Genomic DNA, 22,584 nt, shown 5'->3' with positions numbered 1-22,584 from the left:
AACTCATTACTCGTGATTGATTTAAAATAATTATTTAAATGGTTCTTATTTCAGTACTTCTTAGCTATTACTGAAGGACAACCTCTTAGCTTATTGCATTGCTTTCTTGAGTGTGATGGGATGTGAATCCCGGAGCGGAAGCGGACCATCATTCATGATTTTTTGAGAAAACAAAACCAAACGTGCAAAGATGTGAAATACAGGGGAAAAGTGTTTTTACATTTGAAGAACTCTTCTTCAAGTTAATTTCCACCCGAACACCACCACCGAATCTTCCGAGCTATCCTCTTGGGTCTCGAGAACAAGCTTGTGGGAGCGTTTCTTTGGAACGAGTGGGAGAATTGAGAGAGATTGAGTGAGAGAGATGCTGGGAGTTCTTCTTATTTTGTTCTGTATGTTCTATATTTTGCAGAACTGCAAAAGAACCAAACCAAAAGCAATGACGTGGGGAATTACCCCACGTCACTTAATTGCCTTCCAGGGGAGTTAAATATTAATATTAATATATATATAATATATATATAATAATTAATATATATAGATAATATCATATTAATTTATAAATGTTAATTAATTATTAATCTAATTCTTAATTAATTAATATATATAGATATATATATATATATATCAAATAAATAATTAACCCTTAATTATTTATCACATAAATAGAATAATATTCTATAGCATTTCTCTTGTATAACCTATAGTTCTAATGTATATCTTATGCACATTATTTTTAACCTATAGTTTTAATATGAATCTTATTCATATTAATTTTATTTGAATCTCATTGAAATAATTTCTCTCATAATGTATAGTTTTAATTTAGAATTAACTATATATTATAATGTATCAATATACATATAATCCCTTAAGTAATTTGAACAGTTCAAATTCTTCCAAAAACTTGATCCTCGTTTTACCCGTTATGAGCTCGCAAGGGAACCTAATGGACCTACAGATCATAAACTCCAACGATACGAGATTAATCGGTCAAACTCATTGACCGAGTTAATTAACATTCATTAACTACGGGTCATCCACTAAAGACTCACAGTTGCACTCTTCTCACTGCAGAATGTTTTCGTGTCCATGGATATATGATCATTAATGACAAGTCAATCCTTCACGAGTGCTCGTAACTCAAGTTGGGTCAAATTACCGTTTTACCCCTGAGTTACATCTTACTCCTTAAATGTAAGGGTGTTTTCATAATTGTAGGTTTTTTTTAAAGAAAAAAGAAAAAAGAAAAGAAAAGATGAAAAGAAAAGAAAAGAAAAGGAAAGTGGAAAAGTGAGATGTGTGTGTGTGTTGTGGAGGAAGCCACGTGGAGATAAAAAACAAAAGAAAAAAAAAGGAAACAGAGAAGAAAACGAAAGGAAAAGAGGAGAAGGGAAAAAAAAAGAAACCAAAGAAACGAAAACGAAACAGAGGAAGGAGAGGATGAAATTGAAGTTTCTGAAACCGGTTTGAGGTTGGAAACTTGATTTTGGTAAGTTTTGGAATTTTGAACCCTGAATTTCTAGGATATAGACTCCCTTGCTTTGTGGGTTTGTGAATCACAAGTTTTTTTCTAGATTGGAATGAAATGGTCTATGGGTGTTGCTTTGCCTAAGAGATTTCTTGAACTCTTGTGATGGTTTCGGCCTCTGTGCATGATTTCATTGTTGTAGGTCGGAGGAATCTGTGAAGTAAAAGAAGAAGAAGAGAAGAAATGGAGAGGAAGAAATGGAGGGTTTCGTTGGTTGTGGTTTGGGAAGAGGAAGATGAATAGTGTAGAGGAGAGAGAAAGGCTATGTGTTGGGAATTAATAAAAAGAAAAGGGAAAATGGTTGGAAATTGAAGAAGGAAACGTGAAATGGGTTTTGGTTTGAAATAAATTGGAGTATAACCAATGGTTAATAACGAAGTTGGAATTTGTGTATTGTGGGCCCCATTTGTAAGGAAAATGAGAGAGGAAGAGGTGTAATTGGATGGTAGAGAGAGAGTTGGGTTGTTGATTAAATTTATGGTTTAATTTGAAGAATTGTAGAGTTTAATTGGAAATTTGGTGTGAATTGAAATTTCATTGGTTATTATTTCAGGACGATCAGAAATTGGAGCAGCGTACCAACCCAATTCACCTCGTTCATAGGATTTGTGAGTGGTTATTTTACTAAATATTTTAAAATATCTATTATAGAACTTCAAGAAAAAAAATATATTACGTATGTTTGATTATTTCTGCTGAGAAATTGAGTTTGCTGAGAATTTATGACTGCTTCTGAGAATATAAAAATGTTTTATGAATTTCTGAGAAACTGTTGTGTTTACTGAATATGATTAGAAAGAAATATGTTTAGAAGTGATTTGAGAAAGAAATGTTCTTAGAAAGAAAGAAAGAAGAATTTTAGAACTGTTTATGAGATTGAGAATTTTCTGAGAATTGTTTTCAAACCACCGTATTGTTGTATCCAGGTGATTACCTGTATGCTATGTGAATGTGTTTCTATAGTATACCCAGAAATAGAAGGTCTTTGGGACCATTTTACTCCGCGCGTTGAGAGAAATATTCTGCTGTGTATATTGAGATTACTCTATGCCAGTGGACCAGAAATAGAATTATTCTGCTGTGCGTATTGAGATTACTCTGCGCTAGTAGACCAGAATAGAATGTGGATACATATATGGTGTTGAGTTTCCTTAGTCTGTTTTAGGTTTGAAAGAAGATATTTGATATGTGTTTAGAAAGCGTTTTTTTTAGAAAGTATATGAAGTTTTGCTGGAAATGCTTATTATTTCAACTTAAAGAAGTTTGTTATAACAGTTTAAATTTTAGTTGTTTATATGGAAGAAGTTTTATGAAATTATTTCCTTATTCAAATGCCACTCACTGAGCTTCCTAGCTTACTGTTTATCATTGTTTTCCTCCACCAGGCTGCACCTGAGTTTCATTGAGATAGCCGACCAGTTTCTACCACTCACGTCTCACAATTTGCATATCATTTTGTATGTACATCTAGAATGACTCTTACTGGAATAATTGTACCTTTTATGGTTGTACACCATGTTTAGGAGTCGTGGCCGAGTAGTTATTTTTTAGATGAAATATGTTACACTTTATGTTTTATATGTTGAAGAATAATCTAAATTAGTTTTAGAAATTTAGAAAGAAGTTGACTATAGACTTGGTAGATGGTTGAGGGTCTGTGGTCGGTAGGATTTATCCTATAGTTATTAGGTGTTTAGGACGGGTCGTGTCATTAAATATCACTGCTCTTCTAATGAACAACCCGGTTATGGTCCGACCAATAACCGGAAGTCTCTCTCGGGCCAATGAGAGGGTGGGGCCCCTTGTTCAAGTCCCGGAGTCAGCATTTAAGAGAACACTCATCTACTCCCCTAAAGTCGGGGAGGAGTGAATTCCATCTTGTGAAGTTATGTTTCCAGCTCCCCACTCGGTCTCGTCCCCAAAATGGTAGGAATATTGAGTTGACAACTCGGGCTGCTCTCACCCATACAGATCAAAGGACGAGCCCTCACGGGCAGGAGTCCATAACTCACTCAGGATTGAGAATGAGTTGTTTGGTCATCCTATGAAATAACAATCTGTTAGTCAACGGCGTTACATCTAAAGATTGGCTATTTCGCAGTTTTGTCTTATACAAACTCATTATATAAGATACCTCCACTCGTATGTCTCCACACGAACGACCTGGATCGAGTCGTCTGTAACATTTACAAAGTGGGCCGTATCCATAGTGTTGCCAGGATAAGGTACCCAGCCTTATCCATATACTATAGACCCTTTAGGTTATTCACGGGACATTATCCACTTGTATATCAGGGGTATATCAAATATATACCTAGTATATCAAATATCCCAGTATATATATTGTCCCGGTTACATGATAAGAACATTAGATGTTTAGTTTATTGGATTTTGGATAATGCAATGCTATGAATTCAACAAGAAATTTATTGAATAAAATTTTATTGAATATACATTTGTTTTTACATAAATACAACACACCCAACAGATTGGATATTGAGTGTTTAAGCATTTAGTCTATGTGGATTCAAACTTTTATTAGTTTCTTCGACGATTGTGTATACTTGCACATATAGGAATTGATAGCACAATTAGTGGACAACAAGTTTTTGGCGCCGTTGCCGGGGACTAAATTTCTTTACACTTTGTATTTCGCTTTAAGAAATTTTATTCTAGATCTTTGACTACTGTGTTGGTGAACTTTGAAGATGAATGCACGATTTGCAAGGGTTAGAGTACTTGCTTGACAAAGAAATTGAGCGCACATTCCACCAACGAAGGAGAGAACAACGACGTCAGCAAGTGGAAACTAACCCCATAGATCAACCACCAAGGCTCCCCAACCCAACTGTGGATGAACAACATGGAGGAGAAATGGCTAAACCAGCAGTTGTGCCCCCTCTGAATGTCATTCTGTTGGTAGACAATGAAGATAGAGCTATTAGGGCTTATGCTGCGCTAGCACTTCACGGTTTCCATCTAGTCATAGCAGGGTCAAAAATAGAAGATGAGCGATTTGAATTAAAACATATGATGTTTCAAATGCTGCAAACAGTGGGATAATTCTATGGAGATCCATCCGAAGACCCACATCTCCATCTAAGATACTTCCTTAAAGTGAGTAATTCCTTTAAGATGCAAGGAGTATCAAAAGAAGCATTAAGGTTGAAATTCTTTCCATATTCATTGAGGGACAAGGCAAGAGATTGGTTGAACTCTATGCCAACAGAATCCATTACCTCTTGGAATGAGCTCGTTGAGAAATTTCTGATAAAGTACTTCCCCCAAGTAAGAATGCTAAATTCAAATGGGATATCAACAACTTCCAGCAAAGAGGAGGAGAATCTGTGAGTGAGTCATGGGAAAGGTTTAAGGAGCTACTTAAAAGATGTCCGCACCATGGCTTACCAAAATGCATTCAAATAGAAACATTCTAACGGGCTAAACGAAGCAACCAGAATAGTCGTTGATGCATCTGCTAATAGAGCCTTGCTATCTAAATCATACACAGAAGTAGTGGATATATTGGAAAGAATCTCTTCCAATAATTACCATTGGTCAAACTCAAGAGCTATAAATGACAGAGGCAATTATGGGGCTGCTAGCAATACTGAGTTGACCTCCCTGAAAGATCAAATCGCAAACTTAACCAACATGGTGAAGAACATGAGTGCTGCTACAGCATCGTCCACTAACCCAAGATCAAGTAAAGTAATGGCAATCTCATGTTCTTACTGTGAAAGGTGATCATACTTATGACTTTTGCCCCGGAAACCCAACATCAGTGTATTATTTGGGAAATCTTGGCCGAAACAACTCCTACTCGAATACTTATAACCCAGGATGGAGGCAACACCCAAATTTTAGCACGGAAGGAAATCAGGGTGGTTATGGGAACTAGAACGCTGGGCAATACCAACAGAAAACAATGTAGTAGCCAGGACTACTGATGCCTAGCCAACCGCAAAGATCAAGGCCAACAGTTAACCCCTCAAACTCTATGGAATGGTGAGAGATTATATGGCCAAAAACGATGCATTGATACAAACTCAAGTTGCCACCTTAAGAAATATGGAAGTTCAACTAGGACAGTTGGCTATTGAAATGAAAAATCGCCCACAAGGTACCCTGCCAAGTGATATGGAGAATCCTAAGAGGAAAGGGAAAGAGCAATGTCAAGCATTGGCTCGTCGCAGTGGAAAGGCATTACCACACCTCTACCCAACTCTGATGCAAGAGGATAATGTTGTATAACAGGAAGAGCTTCAGACAAAGAAGTTGACTGAGAGTGTAGCAGAGAATATGAATATTGAAGAAGATGTAGTAAATGATGTTGGAGCATCAGTTGAGCAAACAACGCAACCAGAACCAGAGGCTTAGCAAGGAATGGTGAAGCAACCTAAGCCTGAGATTAACAAAGGAAATAGGGCAGTGCAAACAGAACCAGTTGAGGAAGTCTCGATGGAAACCCCAATGCAAAAGAAAGTAAAAATTCCAGTGGAACATCAAGTTCCCCCTCTTTACCCTCAAAGATTACAAAAGCAGAACCAAGACGTGCAGTTTGATCGTTTTTTGGAGGTGCTAAAACAACTTCATATCAACATACCCTTGGTAGAAGCACTGGAGCAGATGCCAAACTACGTTAAATTCCTCAAGGATATATTGGCAAAGAAAAGAAGATTAGGGGAATTTGAAACGGTAGCACTTACAAAAGAATGCAATTCTATTTTGATAGGAAAACTTTCTTAGAAAATGGGTGATCCAGGGAGTTTCACCATACCTGTGTCTATAGGATGGAAGAATGTAGGGCATGTTTTGTGTGATTTGGGTGTTAGCATTAATGTAATGCCTTTATCAGTGTATTAAAAGCTAGGGATTGGGGAAGCAAGACCAACAACCGTTACCCTGCAGTTGGCAGATATGTCCATTACACATCCAAAGGGGTAAGATTGAGGATGTCTTAGTACAGGTAGATAAATTCATTTTTCCTGCAGATTTCATCATACTGGATTATGAAGCTGACAAAGAAATCCCAATCATTTTGGGAAGACCATTCTTATACACGGGTAGAGCATTGATCGATGTGTACAATGGAGAGCTTGCCATGAGAGTTAATGACCAGCAGGTGACATTCTCTGTTTTTAACTCCCTTAAATACCCTACTAATGTGGAAGAATGTTCTTTGTTCAGGATTGCAGATGATTTGATGAGTGATGAAATGTAAACGGAAGAGCTGTTGAACCAACTAGATGAAGAACTAACAAGAATTCTCAAAGTATAAGAAAAGGAGGCCAAGCTGATCCAAGGCCGGCCAAATGAACCTGTTCCTAATAGAATCTACAAGAAAACATTTGAATCACTAGAGTTGAAAGACTAAGTACAAGAGTCGTTACAGCCATCCGTGGAGAAGGCCTCCAAGTTAGAGCTGAAAGTTCTGCCAACACACCTTAAGTATGCCTATCTCAGAGAAGGAGAAACACTGCCAGTAATCATTGCAGCAAACTTAACCGAAGAGAAGGAGTGTCGTTTCATAGAAATGTTGAGGAATCATAAGAGGGTAATTGGTTGAACGCTAACTGACATAAAGGGGATCAGTCTAAGTTACTGTATGCATAAGATCAATCTAGAAGAGGGATGTAAGAACTCAATCGAGCACCAGAGAAGGTTGAACCCTGCCATGTAGAAGGTTGTCAAGAAAGAAATCATCAAATAGCTTGATGCTGGGATAATTTACCCAATAGCTGATAGTGATTGGGTGAGCCTATTCCAATGTGTACCCAAGAAATGAGGGATCAGAGTGGTGCCAAATGACAACAATGAGCTGATTCCCACACGAACCATAACAGGTTGGCGCATTTGTTTGGACTATAAGAAGTTCAACAAGGCAACCAAGAAGGACCATTTTCCACTACCACTCATTGATCAAATGCTAGATCACTTGGTAGGGCAAGAATACTATTGTTTCTTGAATGGATACAGTGGCTACAACCAGATTACCATAGATCCTCAAGACCAGCAAAAGACTACATTCACTTGTCCATATAGTATGTTTGCATTCAGGAGAATGCCCTTTGGTCTATGCAATGCTCCAACAACATTCTAGAGATGTATGATGGCAATCTTCTAGGACTTAATAGAAGCTGTGGTTGAGGTCTTCATGGACGATTTCTCAGTCTTTGGAAGGGATTTCAGCGAGTGTCTGAGCAACCTGGAGCAAGTGTTGAGGAGGTGTGAGGACACTAATTTAGTGCTCAACTGGGAAAGATGCCACTTTATGGTGAAGGAAGGGATAGTGTTAGACCACAAAGTATCCAAGAAGGGAATAGAGGTGGATCGAGCCAAGATTGAAGTCATAGAGAAGCTATCACCTCCCACCTCAGTCAAAGGAGTCAAAAGTTTCCTTGGGCATGTAGGGTTTTACAGGAGATTCATCGAGGATTTCTCTAAAATCTCTAAACCTTTATGCTATCTATTAGAAAATGAACGCATTTTTGACTTTTCTTCTAATTGGTTGCAGGCTTTTACTATGTTGAAAGCAGCTCTCGTCGAGGCCCCCATAATGATTGCACCAAACTTGAAGGAATCATTCGAAGTCATGTGTGACGCTAGTGACTATGCGGTAGGAGCTATGTTGGGACAAAGGAAAGGGAAGCTAATTCACCCAATTTACTATGCCAGCAGAACTTTGGTGGAGGCTCAACTCAATTACACTACCACTGAAAAAGAGCTGCTAGCGGTGGTCTTTGCGTTTGAAGAGTTCAGAGCTTACCTTATTGGAACGAAGGTAGTGGTGTACACCAACCATGCAGCCATCAAGTATTTGCTTTCCAAAAAGGATGCCAAGCCAAGGCTGATTCGATGGGTGTTACTGTTACAAGAATTTGATTTAGAGAATAAAGAACCAAGTGGCATACCATTTATCAAAAGTGGAGCTTGAGCGAACAGTGAAAGGACAACAAGCTGCTACAAGAGATGCATTCCCTGATGAGCAATTGTTAGTGGTGACAGAACGGAGAAAAGACTTGGAGCCATAGTTTGCTGATATGGCCAATTATGTGCCAGTGGAATTTTTCCTTTAGACATGAAGCGACGGCAGTTAAAACGATTCATTCATGACAGTAAGTTTTACTATTGGGATGACCCTTATCTATACAAGCTATGCAAAGACCAAATTATGCGCAGATGAGTTGACAGTGCTGAAGCATCAATTGTGCTGGAACATTGTCACTCTGCCCCTTATAGTGGACATTTTGGAGGACAGCGAACTACAGCCAAAATCTTCCAAAGTGGCTATTATTGGCCAACTGTCTTCCAAGATTCGCACTCATACGTCAAGAACTGTGACAAATGCCAAAGGGCGGGAAACATCTCAAACAAGTCGGAAATGCCTCTAAATTTTATCCTCGAGGTAGAACTCTTTGATGTCTAGGGGATAGATTTCATGGGACCTTTCCCTCAATCAAATGGTAACCTCTACATCCTGTTGGCAGTAGATTATGTTTCTAAATGGGTGGAAGCAATAGCTTGTGTAACATGCGATGCGAAAACAGTTTTGAAGTTCCTACACAAGAACATATTCACCAGATTTGGAACCCCTAGGGCAGTTATAAGTGACGAAGGGTCCCATTTTGTTAACAAGGCCATGATTTCCTTACTGGTGAAATACAATATCAAGCATAAGGTGTCCACTGCATATCACCATCAGAAAAATGGTCAGGCAGAGGTATCAAACAGAGAAATTAAGGGATTTTTTGAGAAGATAGTGCATATCAGCAGAAAAGATTGGTCTTACAAGTTAGACGATGCATTATGGGCATATAGGACTGCCTACAAGACTCCAATAGGAACATCTCCATATAAACTAGTCTCTGGGAAAGCATGTCATCTCCCACTTGAGCTAGAGCAGAAGGCATTTTGGGTTGTAAAGAGGCTGAATATGGATCTATGAGCAGCAGGGGAAGTAAGAAAATTTCAACTACTAGAATTGGATGAATTTAGAAGAGAAGACTACGAGAACGCAAAGGTTTACAAAGAGAAGACCAAAGTTTGGCATGACAGAAGAATAAAGCCAAGAACGTTTGAGGAAGGACATAAGGTGTTGTTATTCAACTTAAGAAGCTGAAGTTGTTTCTTGGAAAGTTAAAGTCAAGGTGGTCAAGGCCATTTACAGTGGTGACGGTATATCCTTATGGAGCTATAACCGTCAAAGAAGATGACACGGAAAGGGAATTCAGAGTGAATGAGCAAAGATTGAAGCACTATTGGGGAGGAGAAGTGGTGAGGAAGATGGATTCCCACCAGCTAAGGTCAACATAAGGGGTTATCAAGACAAAATAAAAGGGGAAGACTCATTTGTTTCTTCTCTCTCTATAATTTAATTCTGGTTAAGTCAATTTAAATTTCTTAGTGTTAGTAGAAGATTTTAACTAGAGGCACGTTTCTTATTTTGTTTGATTTTTGTCTCAGACAAAGGAAAGACTCTTCTAGTTAGTTGCTAAAAAAATACTAGAGCAGAGTAAGGGGAAGCTGAGGAAAGTGTGGTTAACCTCATCGATGCTGGAGTATAAATCAGGGGTACGAAAATAAAATTGGAATTTAAAAGGAGAAAAGCAGTTTAAGGAGAGAGAAAAGCAATTAGTGCCTACAGCAGAAAATTTGTCAGAAAAAAAATCGTGGGTCAGAAGTTTTAAAACTGAATTATTGTGGACAGGTTTTTCTTCCCATGTCTAAAGAACAGCAGGGCGTTTTTCTAGGAAAGGTAAAAAGGGTATGAGTTTTTTAATTCAAATTTTCTAAAAAAAAAAAAAGAAAAAGAAGGAAAGGTAATTAAGGGAGTAGTTGGCCCCTTTTCTGAGCATTAATAAGGAGTTTGCTGCTAAGTCTATTTAAGAAAAACCAAATTTGGAAGAAAGGAATTATCAGCAGCAAGTTTGAAGCCCTACTTGTACGATAGCACTCTTCCCCTTCCTCCCTTTTTCCTTCGTCTCGCTCTATCCTTTGGCCTTTTCTCAGCCCTAGGTCCCCTGTAGCATTGACAAACCATCAGCATCGTCATACCAGCATGCCTCGGGTTAAAGCGAAAGTGAAGAAAGGTAAGAAAACCATCCCCCCTCAAGAATTGACATCGTCCCTTTCGTCGAAAAAGTCACCAGAGCAAGTTCCAGCGAAAGCCCCCCCCCCCCAACCCGACCCGTTACGCAAGAGCACTACCCCAGAACAAGAAATCTCTTCCCCGCCTAGAAAGAAACCAGCTGCCAAAAGAGGAAGGAAAGCCGCGAAAGGAAAGAAGCAGTCGCCAGTTCAAGCAAAAGAGGAAGAGCAACTGGTTCAAGAAAGCTAAACCGCTGCAGTCGATCAGAATGCTGAGCATGAAGAAGTACAGCCTGTAGAGATAGAGGCAGAAGGAGACCCAGAACTTTCATCTGAAGCCAGACACCGAGTGGCTGATTTTATGCAAGAGCTCTCCCAAGCAGACAGTTGCCATGAGCAACCAGGCAGTCCTGAGGATAGTTTGGGGGAAGACGGTGCAACCAGGGAAACAGATGGAGAAGGAGAAGCTTTGGTTGATCAAGAGCAAGGCGACACAGAAAGAATAGACAAAGAAGAAGTAGCTCTGGTTCCCACAAGAAAATCGCAGAGAAAGAGGAAGCTCTCCTTAGTTGCTGAGCCTGAGAAAGGGAAGATGCCAAAGCAGAAGAATGACATGCATGCTATGAAAAAGGGAAAAGAAAAGGTTGCTACAGGGCCCTCAGAATTTATGCGATTTGTTGATGTTGCAGCATAAGAGCGGTTTGAAAGCCTAAAGGAGCGCAATCTGTTAGGAGAAAGAGGATTTCCATCTGATTCATCCATGCCCCAGTTTGTCTCTACCATCATCATCAAGTATGAGTGGCAAACCTTTTGCTCACAGCTCAAGCCTGCGGTCGTCCAAATTGTCCAAGAATTCTACGCCAACCTCAACCCTAGTGACCCTTCTAATGTGATGGTAACAGGTAAGAAAGTTTGCTGAAACGCAGAAGCAATCAACGAGGTATACAATCTCCCCAACTACTCTCATGCTACTTTTAATGAGATGATGGTTGCTCCATCTGAGGAGCAACTAAACAGGACTATCAAATGCATTGGCGTAGAACGTTCAAGATGGCAGCTAGCAACCAGCGGCGCGCGTACTTTCCTCTCAGCATACCTTAAGCCTGAAGCCAATGTCTTGTATCATCTGATGAAAATTAAGCTCATGCCCACAACATATGACACCTCCATCACGAAGGAAAGGGTGCTCCTCCTACTCTGCATTATGGAAGGGCTTAGCATCGATGTGGGACGACTCATTGAGAGAGAGATTGTAGGGGTTGAGAAAAGGAAGTAAGGCAACCTATATTTCCCCAATCTGATAACAGAGCTTTGTATCCTTTCAGGAGTCAAAATGGAGGACGCATACCAAACACTGAAGGATAAGGGGGTGATCAATGAGGTGGCAATTGAGAGGTTGAAGGCCGTTGATCACAGCAAGCGCGGAAGAAATATTGTTTTTGCGCTGAAGGAAGTCTCAAATACACAGGCAAGCATAATGCAGCAGCTCAGCTCCATCACAGGAGTAGTAGCAACTATTGAGAGAAGGCAACAGGCCTACTTGAGCTATGCCAAAGAAAGAGACGTTGTGATTCGCAAGGTCCTCATGCGAAATTTCTCCTGCCCCTTTTCGCCTTTCCTAAAATTTCCAAAGGACAAGTTTGCTGTTGAAGAAGAAGAGGATGTTGAAGCATCTCAGCCCGCGGGTGGCTCCAGTGAGGATGAAAAAGACTACTAAGGGATTGTCGTTCCCCTTGCCTGACAAAAATTTCATGTTTGCTTGTTTATTTTTTTTTTTAATTTTCTATCTTTTAATTTCAGTCATGCCTTTCTGTTTTATGCATGTTTCGTTGGTCTAATTTTAGAACTTAGTTCTAGGTTGTTTTTTCCCATTATGAAAAATTTTAAATTTTCTGTAATTGGTTTTCAGCTTGGTGTAGTTAGAAAAGAAATAAAAATGAGAGGAAGCTGAAGCTATTTAGTTCTTACGTCTCTAATTGTTCAATTTTCTGCCCAAATGACTGATCTATGGAAATTAATAGGATGGTTGCTCTTGCTCTTGCCTATAAAAGGTCGCTCTAGCGTTGCCTTGTCTCTAAGGTGTCTTTTAGTAGCATTTGGTAGCCTTGTCTTGCTAAGTATCCCTTGTCCACTCTAGAATCTTAACCCCAACTCAATTTTAATGCTGATTTTTTCCCAATTAAGCACAATGCTAGCTAACCATTATCCTTAGATTTAAGAGCCAATTTCCCCCTTGTAGAACATCTTATGCTAGGAAATCCTTCAATTCAATATTTTCATCTTTCTTAGGTTCAAGCTAAGTTTTAGAGAGTCTTATCCTTATCTCCTAAGCATTGAGGACAATGCTTCTTTCTAAGTTTTGGGGTGAGGATTCTCATATGTAACAATAGTATATGTAGTGTAGTCTCTGCGCTAAGAACTATCTTGTAAAGCTATGAAAAATTTTTGGTCCTGTAATTTAGCTCTCTGTAAAAAAAAATAATAAATAAAAAATAAAAGATTCAAAAGAGCTGCAGGGTCCAGAATGGCTAGTAGCCTATAATTGTCTTAGAGGACCTTAGTTAGTTGGCAGTGTAGGGATAAAGTCAGTGTCTTTGAATGGGGGTTGAGGGGAATTTTTGAAAGTTGGCAAAGGGAGAAGGTGAGCCAAGGATGTCAAATATGAACAAAGCACCTTAGTTCTAATGCAAGAGCTGGTTAGTTCCTTTGTACTAAGGCATGAGCACTCTGAGAAACACTTACCACAGTAATGAATTTGAGGCAGGGATGAGAATAGTTAGGACGCGGGGCTAGTACCTTTTAGCTTTTAGAAGAGAAGAGTTAGTATTGCTTGGGGACAAGCAATATATTAAGTTTGGGGGTGTGATAACTCTCCTAAAGAGAGTTAATTGTACCTATAAATTGCATGAAATGGCTAAAGTTAATCTATTCTAGCCCCAAATGTTCAGCGAGTGTGCTTGAATTAGAAGATAAATCGATGTCTCGCATGACTAAGAGTTTAATGTTAGCACTCAATTAAATGATCTGATTTTGAGCATTTTGTTGCAGCTGTGATGGTGCTACATCATTAGTTCTAGAAAAGGACAAAAAGCAGCAAGCTAGCAGTGAACGGGCTTCTTAGCGACATTTACCACAGTAATTGGAGGTTTTTACCCAAGAGTGAAAGCTGGGTTCCTCAAGGCTTGTGTTGTTGCCCTAATATCAGAAGGGGGTATAAATGCAAACAAGAGGAGAAGCCTCTAAGAGACACAGACACCAAGAAAATTCTTTTGGTTCATTCTTGAAGGAATCCACCCTCACTCCAAGAAATCTCTCCAAACCATTAGAGAAAGTCAAGAGGAGAAGAAGACCAACACCAATAGCTGAAAAGAGGCCGAGAACTCCTATTGGGAGCTGATCTTCAACTCCCTCTCTTCATTTTAGCATCTTTGTATTGTTTTTATTCCTACATTTTGTTTGACTCTCCTTATGGCATTGTCTAGCTAATCAACTTGTGTAAGGGGGACATGTTCTAAACTCAGTTTCTGAGCTGTAACTTTGTTGTTTGCTTTAATGAAAGTTTGCTTTGAGTTGAAGTTGTTTTATCACTCTATTTTCAATGTTCTTGATCACCATGTTGAAATACCTCTTTGATAATATTTGAAAAAACGTATTAAGGAGCAAAACCCTTCATCTTGAGCTAGAGTCTACTTGAGTCTAGCGTGTGGTGACTTAGGGATAAGCATCACCTAGCTTGGCCTAAAAAAATTTTGCATATATGTTGTTAATGTTTGTCTATGAATGTTAGTAGTAGAAAATCTGGGTTGTTTGGAAGAACATCTTGTCTGTTTGACCACTGCATTCACCCCATTATTGTTGCAGCAAAGTTAGGGTGGCCCAGAAGAGTCGACTTCCTCTCCTCCTTGCGCCTTTATTTTCATAAGACCTTATATAGCGATTGTGGATGTGTGGTAACTCTAGCAAACTCATTACTTGTGATTGATTTAAAATAATTATATAAAAGGTTTTTATTTCAGTACTTTTTAGCTATTAGTGGAAGAAAACCCCTTAGCTTATTGCATTGCTTTCTTGAGTGGATATTGAGTGTTTAAGCATTTAGTCTCTGTGGATTCGAGCTTTTATTTCTTGATGTGACGATTGTGTATACTTGCACATATAAGAATTGGTAGCACAATTAGTGGACAGGAATGACCCAGATCTGTAGAATGTTGATATTTTTTTCTTTTTGCAATCCACAAAAAGCAGGGTTCTAGCGCCAGTTGGTGTAGGCCCATGCTCAACTAAACCCAAATGTGTGATATGCATTCCCTTTCAACATCAAATTTGTAATCATATAAAATGAATAATGTTTGGATTATCAAAGATGTAGCCGAATCTTAACCAATCGAATCCTAACAAATTGGAAATAAAATAGAGTGACAAATTATAACGTTGAGGTGATGTACTCAAACGGCAAAATTAAAACTTGAACATGTCATATATTTCTCATAATTTTCGTTTAAGCATGATATTTTTTCGGCTAAATAATATTTTATGATAGTTTCGTTTAATGAGAATAAATTGTTTTCCAAATTGCATACTTGGGTAAATTTTTCATTTGATACTCTAAAAACTTCCTCAAGTGGGGGTCAGATAAGTAACAACACTTTAGCAAAGGTAATCAAGAAATTTGACAGGGTATAAAACTGAAAGCAGGCAAAGAAGTTAAGTCAGTAAGTGTAACCAAGGGTATATAAGATCAATGGCAAATGAGCCCAAATGGTCAAAGCCAAAAGATGCTGAAAAAGGCAAGCAAACCAGCCCAACCAATTTAAACTAAAAGCAGGCAAACAAGATAAGTCAGTCAATGAAACTAGGGGTATAGAAGACCAGTGACAAAAAAGCCTAAATGGTCAAAGTCCAAAGGTGTGAAAAGGGCAAGCGAACGAGCCCAATCGATTGAAGTCCAAGGATAGTAAAACTAAAAGCAGACTAATAAGCCAAACTAGTTAATTAATAAGCCTAACAGACTTAATTAGTAAGTGGGCAAATAAGTCAAGCCAGTTAGTGAACGAAAATTATGAATGCCAAAATTAGGCAAATAAAGTCTAACAGATCGACAAAACCTAGGTATTAAAACTAAAGGCATGCAAAGAAGCCCAGGCAGTTGAAACCCTCATGTTTAGACTCCTGTATATCAAGTTGACCAATTAAATCTAATAAGAACTTGATCTTTTGAAAATTCTTTAGGTCGAGTAGCTCATAGACCAGGCAACCACCTAGAGAGCCTATCAGAGCAACCATTTAGATTTATCATCAGATAGAAGAAATATTCAACTCTTCAACTATTCAACAGATAAACATGTTAAAAAGTCAACTTAGTCATTTGGTATTCCTATTAAAGAGAAAAACAAATTGTTTGAAGATAATTCTAAAGGTGATAGGAGAGAGGCAAAAAAAATTCGACATAGACAGTGAAAACAACATAACATTGAGTTCTTGCTCATTATTATGATAAACAAGATTAATAAACCTATTGATATTCCTCAAAGAAGAAGAGCAACAAACAAACTTACTCCCCAGTCATACCTTAGGAGGATAGTGGTAAGCCTAAATATTATCATCTCTTCCCAGGGATAGTGATGGTCTCTTACATCGTGAATCTAAAGCATATGAATTTCTTCGTCAGCATTACTTTCACAAAATGAAACTAAGATATTAGAGAAAATCACCATTAAACATCTACCAAAATGTTGGATAAAACGGAGCATCAACTCCAATGGTTAACAAGCTTTGAAAAATCACATTAAAAGGAATGTCACATAAATTCAAAACTAGAAGCACGAAATTCTTACTTCTCTCGATATAGATATTGGCTGACACATGATGACCTGTAGCTCAGCAAAATCTCATCAAAAGAATGAGGGTTATTATTAGAGGTAAAGTACATCAAGATTAACAAGTTAGAAGATCGATCAATATCTACGAGCCACAAAGCCAACAACAAATCAATAATAGATGACGAACTAGGAATGATGGACCAAGAATGGTGCACCAATAATGATGGACCAATGATTGCAAACCAAAAAATAAACGACCAAGAATGATCGATAAAGGATGGCCGACTAAGAAAAGTCGGTAACGAATGGCAAACCAAGAATGACTTACCAAGGATGATCATCTAAGAATGACATTAAATGATCGACAATGGATTTACGATAAATACTTTCAAAGCAGAAGTCTAGCATTTCGACTAACTCATTATCTTCAACTCTGAGGGTAAAGACTAATGTTATGGACTGGAAAAATCTCAATTTTATACCATTTAAATTTCCTTTATCTGAGGAATCCAAAAGGAGAAGATATCCAGATGGCTTTAGGATTTTCCCTAGATTTGTAAGAAGATATCATATATTCAAAATGAGAAGATATTTAGATGGCATTAGGATTTTCCCTAGAAGATATAATATATTCAAAAGGATAAGATATTCTAATGCCTTAAGATTTTCCCTAGATTGAGGAGAAGATATTTTATTGATTCTAGATTTTTCCCTCTGGGACTCCTCGATGACTTCTGTTCTCTCTTACTATTATAAAGATCGGCAAGCAAATGATTTTTGATTGAGCCCACGAGGAAGAAAAAGAAGAAGGAGAAGAGTGAGATGTGAAACTTTCACTTGCAAAAGCATCGATGTGTCGTGTGTGCATTCATTGTTGCCCCTAAACGTAAATTTAAGTTTGACCAAGTAGAGAGTATTTTTGTTTAGGGTTTCCCATTATCGCACGATTCAATTCTATCTTATTTACTGTGTCATCGAATGATCTATCAACCTAGATAGCAGATGGAGATACTCGGGGTACTTGGGGTACCATTGTCCTTAACAAGTGGCATCAGAGTCATGGTCTAAACCTAGCTGTATCGGTGAATCCTCGAGTACCAAACAAAGAAGTGGTGAGCCTCGGAAGGTGTGGTCATGGTGTAATCCATGGGTGTGCTCTATCAAGGTGTGCCTGGAGCCTTGGATAAGAGCAAGCTCTCGTTCATGTCCGAGAGTAGAAGTAGACGGATGAGTGACTACTTGAGGGAGGCTTGGTGGTACTTTGTTCGAAGGGAGGATTCTTGAGCTTGTAAGGTTGATTGCAAACAAAGTTCCTCATTGGCAAGGGAAGGGAATGATCATGGATATATAAGAGAGGACAATTATCTCCATTGGTATGAAGCCTTTTGGGTGGAACCAAAAGCAAAACCGTGAGGGCTGGCTATGTCCAAAACGGACAATATCATACTATTGTGGAGATACTTGGGGTACTTGGGGTATCGTTATCCTTAACAAAATCTTAAAATCAATCTAGACATATTGCAAATACATGAATTAGCAATAAATTACATACATGAATCACTAGATACATTGATTGATGTCCATGTATTAGTGAAGGGTCACATGTACTGATATTTACTATTAGTGTCTTTTGGTTTATTTTCCTACTAGTATAAATATGTATAGGATTTGTCATTTGTAATCAATCTAAGGAAAGCAAAGTCACTTTCAAAATACAAGTTCTTGTTTCTTCAATTTAGTGTGAGTAAGAGAACAACCTTCTTCTCTTGTCTCTTGAATTGTGTTGTGAGGGACTACTTCGTTTCCAACAGCACCAGATTCGTTCTTATTTAGTAATTTGTTTGAGTGAATCTTTTTACTTTTGGGTCTTTGATTTTTGTTTGGTTGTTTATTTGTTTTATGGTGATTTGGAGTCTAGATAACTTGAGCGTTAAGGTAATCCTATGGTCACGTTTTTAGGTAATTTTTGTATTACTGTTTTAAGGGATAACCATGCCAAAATTGTTTTTTCTATATCAGCAAATTTATATTAAGATTGATCAATTTACCTTTTTTGGAAAGTGGTTGAAGATAATTGGGACTCTAACCTGTAAACTTTTGGTTGAAATAAAATGTTGAGGTTTTGAACTTAGCTTATTTTTTACCTTTAGAGATGTTTATGGAGGTATTACCCTCTCTAATGTGGTCAATATCTGATGTTTGTTTAGAATACTTGCGTTTCTTGTAGCTTGAACCCAAGGTCTCGAGAATAATCCTTCAAGTCCAAAGCCACTCAAACCATCCCTTGGTGACACAAAAACTCTACTATTTACTAAGTTTCACATAAAACTTCGTTTCTTACTTAAGTATCGGAGTGTGCATGATTAGCACCATACTAGTGTGTAATTTTTTTATTTTGTAAGTTTTGTCGATCCCTTTTATTCTAGAAAACTGTTGCAAATTTGGTAATTTTGATAGGCCATAATTCCACCTCAACAAGTTCATTTTAATTCTTATATTATAAAATAAAATAAGCTTAAAAAAATATAGCGCCTAGTGTATTTGATAACAAACTCTATTGATATCAATAAAATTAATCATTTCACTATTCAATTTTCTTCTGTTTTCAAATTGTTCCAAGGCTTAGACTAATAATTACACGACGACATTTTAGATAAAGTGTATATATATATGTACGTAAACAATTATTTATGAACATAATATATTAACATAAAAAAAGAAAATATATTAAATTTTAATAGAATAAATCCATCATTTTTAATATACAAAAATTTAATATACATTTAAAACATACGCTTATAAATTCATTTTAATCCTTTTATTATAAAATAAGATAAGCTTAATACGTAGTGTATATGATAACAAACTCAGTTGATATCAATAAAAATAATGATTTCACTATTCGACTTTCGTCTATTTTCAAGTTTTTCAGAGGCTTAGATTAATTATTACACAACAACGTTTTAGATAAAGGATATATATACGTAAACAATATTTATTTCATAAAAATAAAAAAGAAAATAAGTTAAATTTTATTACATAACTAGCATATTACAATTCCACCCATTTATTAAATGTTAAAAACAAATACTGTAACAAATATGTAAAGCACAAAACAGACTCAAAAGAAAAAACACTCACAATATCACACACGTTGTACAATATATATATATATAAGACAAGGATTTAAAGGAAAAATATGGTAGGTTTTAAAACTTAGGTATTAAAAAAAATACATGTATTTTAAATATTACTTATTTAAAAGTACGACTTTGGTCAAATACGTTTTTTTTTTCTTTACGCGACATTTTTTGAGTTCTAAAACACTTTTATTTTTAGATTTTAAAATGGTCGATATTTCACCAGAAATTAAACATAAAAGAGAGATGAAAGAAGAGATATCGTTGAGAAAGGAGGTTTAGAATATATGGTGGTGCTTCTTTTCACGAGCCTCTTCGGCCTCTTCCTTCTCACGGTGCTCGTGAAATGCAAAGCCACCGGCTCCCACCGCGGTCGCCGCCGCGATCTCCTCCCCTAACTTGTGCCTGTGCCCATCTTCTGAGTCCTCTGCCTCGTGCTTCTCATGCTGAGCAGAGGGAGAAAAAAGTTTCTTGATTTCTTAACAAATTAATATAATATAATAAATCAAATTTCTTATTTCTGACGTGAATTATATAAATTTTGAAATTAGATAACTATTTTTACTCGGGTTCAAATTTTATTTTGGTATATGAAATTTCACTTTTTTTTCTTAGTTTTTATATGGTTTCAAATGTTTGGTCTAAAAACATGGTAACTACTCGTTATGGGTAATTTGGTCATTTTACTTTTGTAAGGTATTTTATTGGCCTATTTTTTAATATGAAACCTAACTTATTAATGCATATGGCTTAAAATAGGTTTTTTTTTTAATATGGAAATTTAGTAGCAAATAGCATTTTTCTACAAAACATAGAGGATCAAAAGTAGTAATTGAAAGGTTAAATTATACATTTATGATAATCATACCTATTTAATCCCACAAATATTAGAAAGTTTAGACCGTTTCCTTGAACTTATGATTTTAGTTGTAATAAGTTTTGGACCCACATTCGCTTCTGTCAAGTCATTACTTATTAATTAAATTAGTATACTACGAAACACCAACTAAATTTAGCATTAAATCTAGAAATACAAAAAGAAAAAAAAAAGATTAAAATTATCTTTTCAGATGAATTTTTTCTTATTATAACAACATGAGTATAGTTCAACAATAAAAGCATCTACTTTTTCAGAAGTTGGAAATACTCCATCCTTCGTATTTGTGGTACTTAGAAAAAGAATTATTATTAAAAACATGATATTAAGAAAATTATACGACTATTTTTTAAATTGCACTGGTACTTCTATTTAAATTTTGTTCCAAAATTTTTCTTTTATTAAGAAAGAAAGATTGAGAGAGTTTGTTTAAGGATCACACGTTAAAAAGATTGGACTGGCCTACCAAGAGTTTATAATATATATAAATAGACTGCCTCTTTCATTCATTCCAATTAGTTTTGAGAAATAACTATTGAATATTGATGGTTTGCATGAGATGAAAAATATATATTATATATGTAAATCTTACCAAGCCAAAGGCACCAGCAGCGGTAGCTCCGAACTCATCGAGATGCTCTAGATGCTTGTGTTGTTTTTCTTCCTTTTTGTAGTCCTCATCCGCGGGATTCTCCTCTTCATTTGCTTCCCCATATCCCTTCTTGTAACCACTTTCGGACTCATCATAGCCACCATCGTACTTGGAAACTTTATCATTTGACTCATTGGTGCAATCGTCATACTTAGTAGTCTTATCTTCCGACTCACCGTAGCCACCACCGTACTTGGCGGCCTTGTCAAGTGATTCACCGTAACCACTACCGTACTCAGCAGCCTTATCTTTCGATTCACCGTAGCCCCCACCGTACTCAGCAGTCTTATCTTTCGATTCATTGTAGCCTCCACCATACTCGACGACCTTATCTTTCGATTCACCATAGCCCCCACCGTACTCGGCAACCTTATCTTTTGATTCACCGTAGCCTCCATCGTACTCAGCAGGCTTATCCGCTTTTGATTCACCGTAGTCCCCACCGTACTGATCCGCAGCCTTATCTTTCGATTCACCGTATCCCCCACCATACTCTGCAGCCTTATCTTCTGATTCACCGTAGCGCCCTCCGTACTCAGTATCTTTATCTTTCGATCCACCATAGCTACCACCGTACTCAGCAGCCTTATCTTCGGACTCACTATAGCCACCACCAAAATCAGTGGCCCTCTTTTCAGACTCACTATAGCTGCTACCGTAGTCGGGAACCTTGTTTTCAGACTCGGCGGCCTTGTTTTGAGTGGTGTAATTAGCAGAGGCGTCAGAAGAGTAACTGGAAGTTTTGGAGAATTCAGATTGGGAATATGGGGCAGTTTCAGTTTCAGTGGGAACAATTTCTTCCTCCTCCTCGTGGCGGTGGAAGAGGTGGCGGCGGCGGTGGTTGTTTTCCTCCGACATGGCGGTTTCCTATTTAATTCTAAATGCAATTTGTAAATTGGATGAGCTGGCGTTTTGGGAAGAGAGTGGCGAAGGCGAGTTGTATTTATAGAGGGATTGGGCGGTGGATATAGCTGGACAAAATAATTCACAATTCTATTTATTGTATCTCAAAATAATAATAATAATAATAATAATAATAATATCCATATCGTCGACACCCTCTAATTGGAAAAATCATAATAATACGAGAAATTTACAGAAATTATTTTAATAAATAAGTATTTATTTTCATATATATTCTTTCCTTTTATTTTTTTGTTGAAAGTTCTAATAATTTTTTAAATATTTTATTTAAATTTTCAAGATGTTTAATTCAAAGACAAATCAAGAAAATTACATTTATTATTCTTGTTAATTAAACTTTTTGATTTATGTGAAATATGGACACACGTGTAAATGGATATGACTAAATATGGAATAACGGACCCAAATAATGCAAGGCAAAGATATTTGAAAAAAAGTTTAGTCCTGTAAAATTTGAAATTCATGTTCCGAAATAGAACATACACACTGGATAGTTAAGATAAATTACTACTTATTTTGACATTGATTTATTTTTAATGGTCAAAAAATTT

At 37.1% G+C, this 22,584-nt stretch overlaps 1 protein-coding gene, 1 long non-coding RNA gene and 1 other non-coding gene across 3 annotated transcripts; 1 reads left to right on the top strand and 2 right to left on the bottom strand.

Annotated features, from left to right (window-relative positions):
* The first annotated feature begins 1,287 nt into the window (after window positions 1–1,287).
* Window positions 1,288–14,130, top strand: LOC148208255 (uncharacterized). Its single transcript, XR_015788860.1, has 4 exons — window positions 1,288–1,492; window positions 2,085–2,139; window positions 2,917–2,988; window positions 13,670–14,130. It is a non-coding gene; the product is annotated as an uncharacterized LOC148208255 (long non-coding RNA).
* LOC148208256 (small nucleolar RNA R71) lies at window positions 4,831–4,937 on the bottom strand. Its single transcript, XR_015789149.1, has one exon. It is a non-coding gene; the product is annotated as a small nucleolar RNA R71 (small nucleolar RNA).
* Window positions 14,131–19,449: 5,319 nt separating the features above from the next.
* LOC111019988 (uncharacterized) lies at window positions 19,450–22,037 on the bottom strand. Its single transcript, XM_022296517.2, has 2 exons — window positions 21,050–22,037; window positions 19,450–20,026 (listed from the first exon to the last, which is right to left on the bottom strand). The coding sequence occupies exons 1-2, from the start codon at window positions 21,965–21,967 to the stop codon at window positions 19,859–19,861; spliced, it is 1,086 nt and encodes a 361-aa protein (XP_022152209.2). The 5' UTR covers window positions 21,968–22,037; the 3' UTR covers window positions 19,450–19,858.
* Window positions 22,038–22,584: the final 547 nt, after the last annotated feature.

This window comes from Momordica charantia (genome assembly GCF_013281855.1).
Source record: "Momordica charantia cultivar OHB3-1 chromosome 11 unlocalized genomic scaffold, Mcharantia_2.0 BLBB01000011.1, whole genome shotgun sequence".
NCBI lineage: Eukaryota > Viridiplantae > Streptophyta > Magnoliopsida > Cucurbitales > Cucurbitaceae > Momordica > Momordica charantia.
Note: the sequence above shows the minus strand (reverse complement) of the source record. Positions and strands in the feature narration are given on the sequence as shown.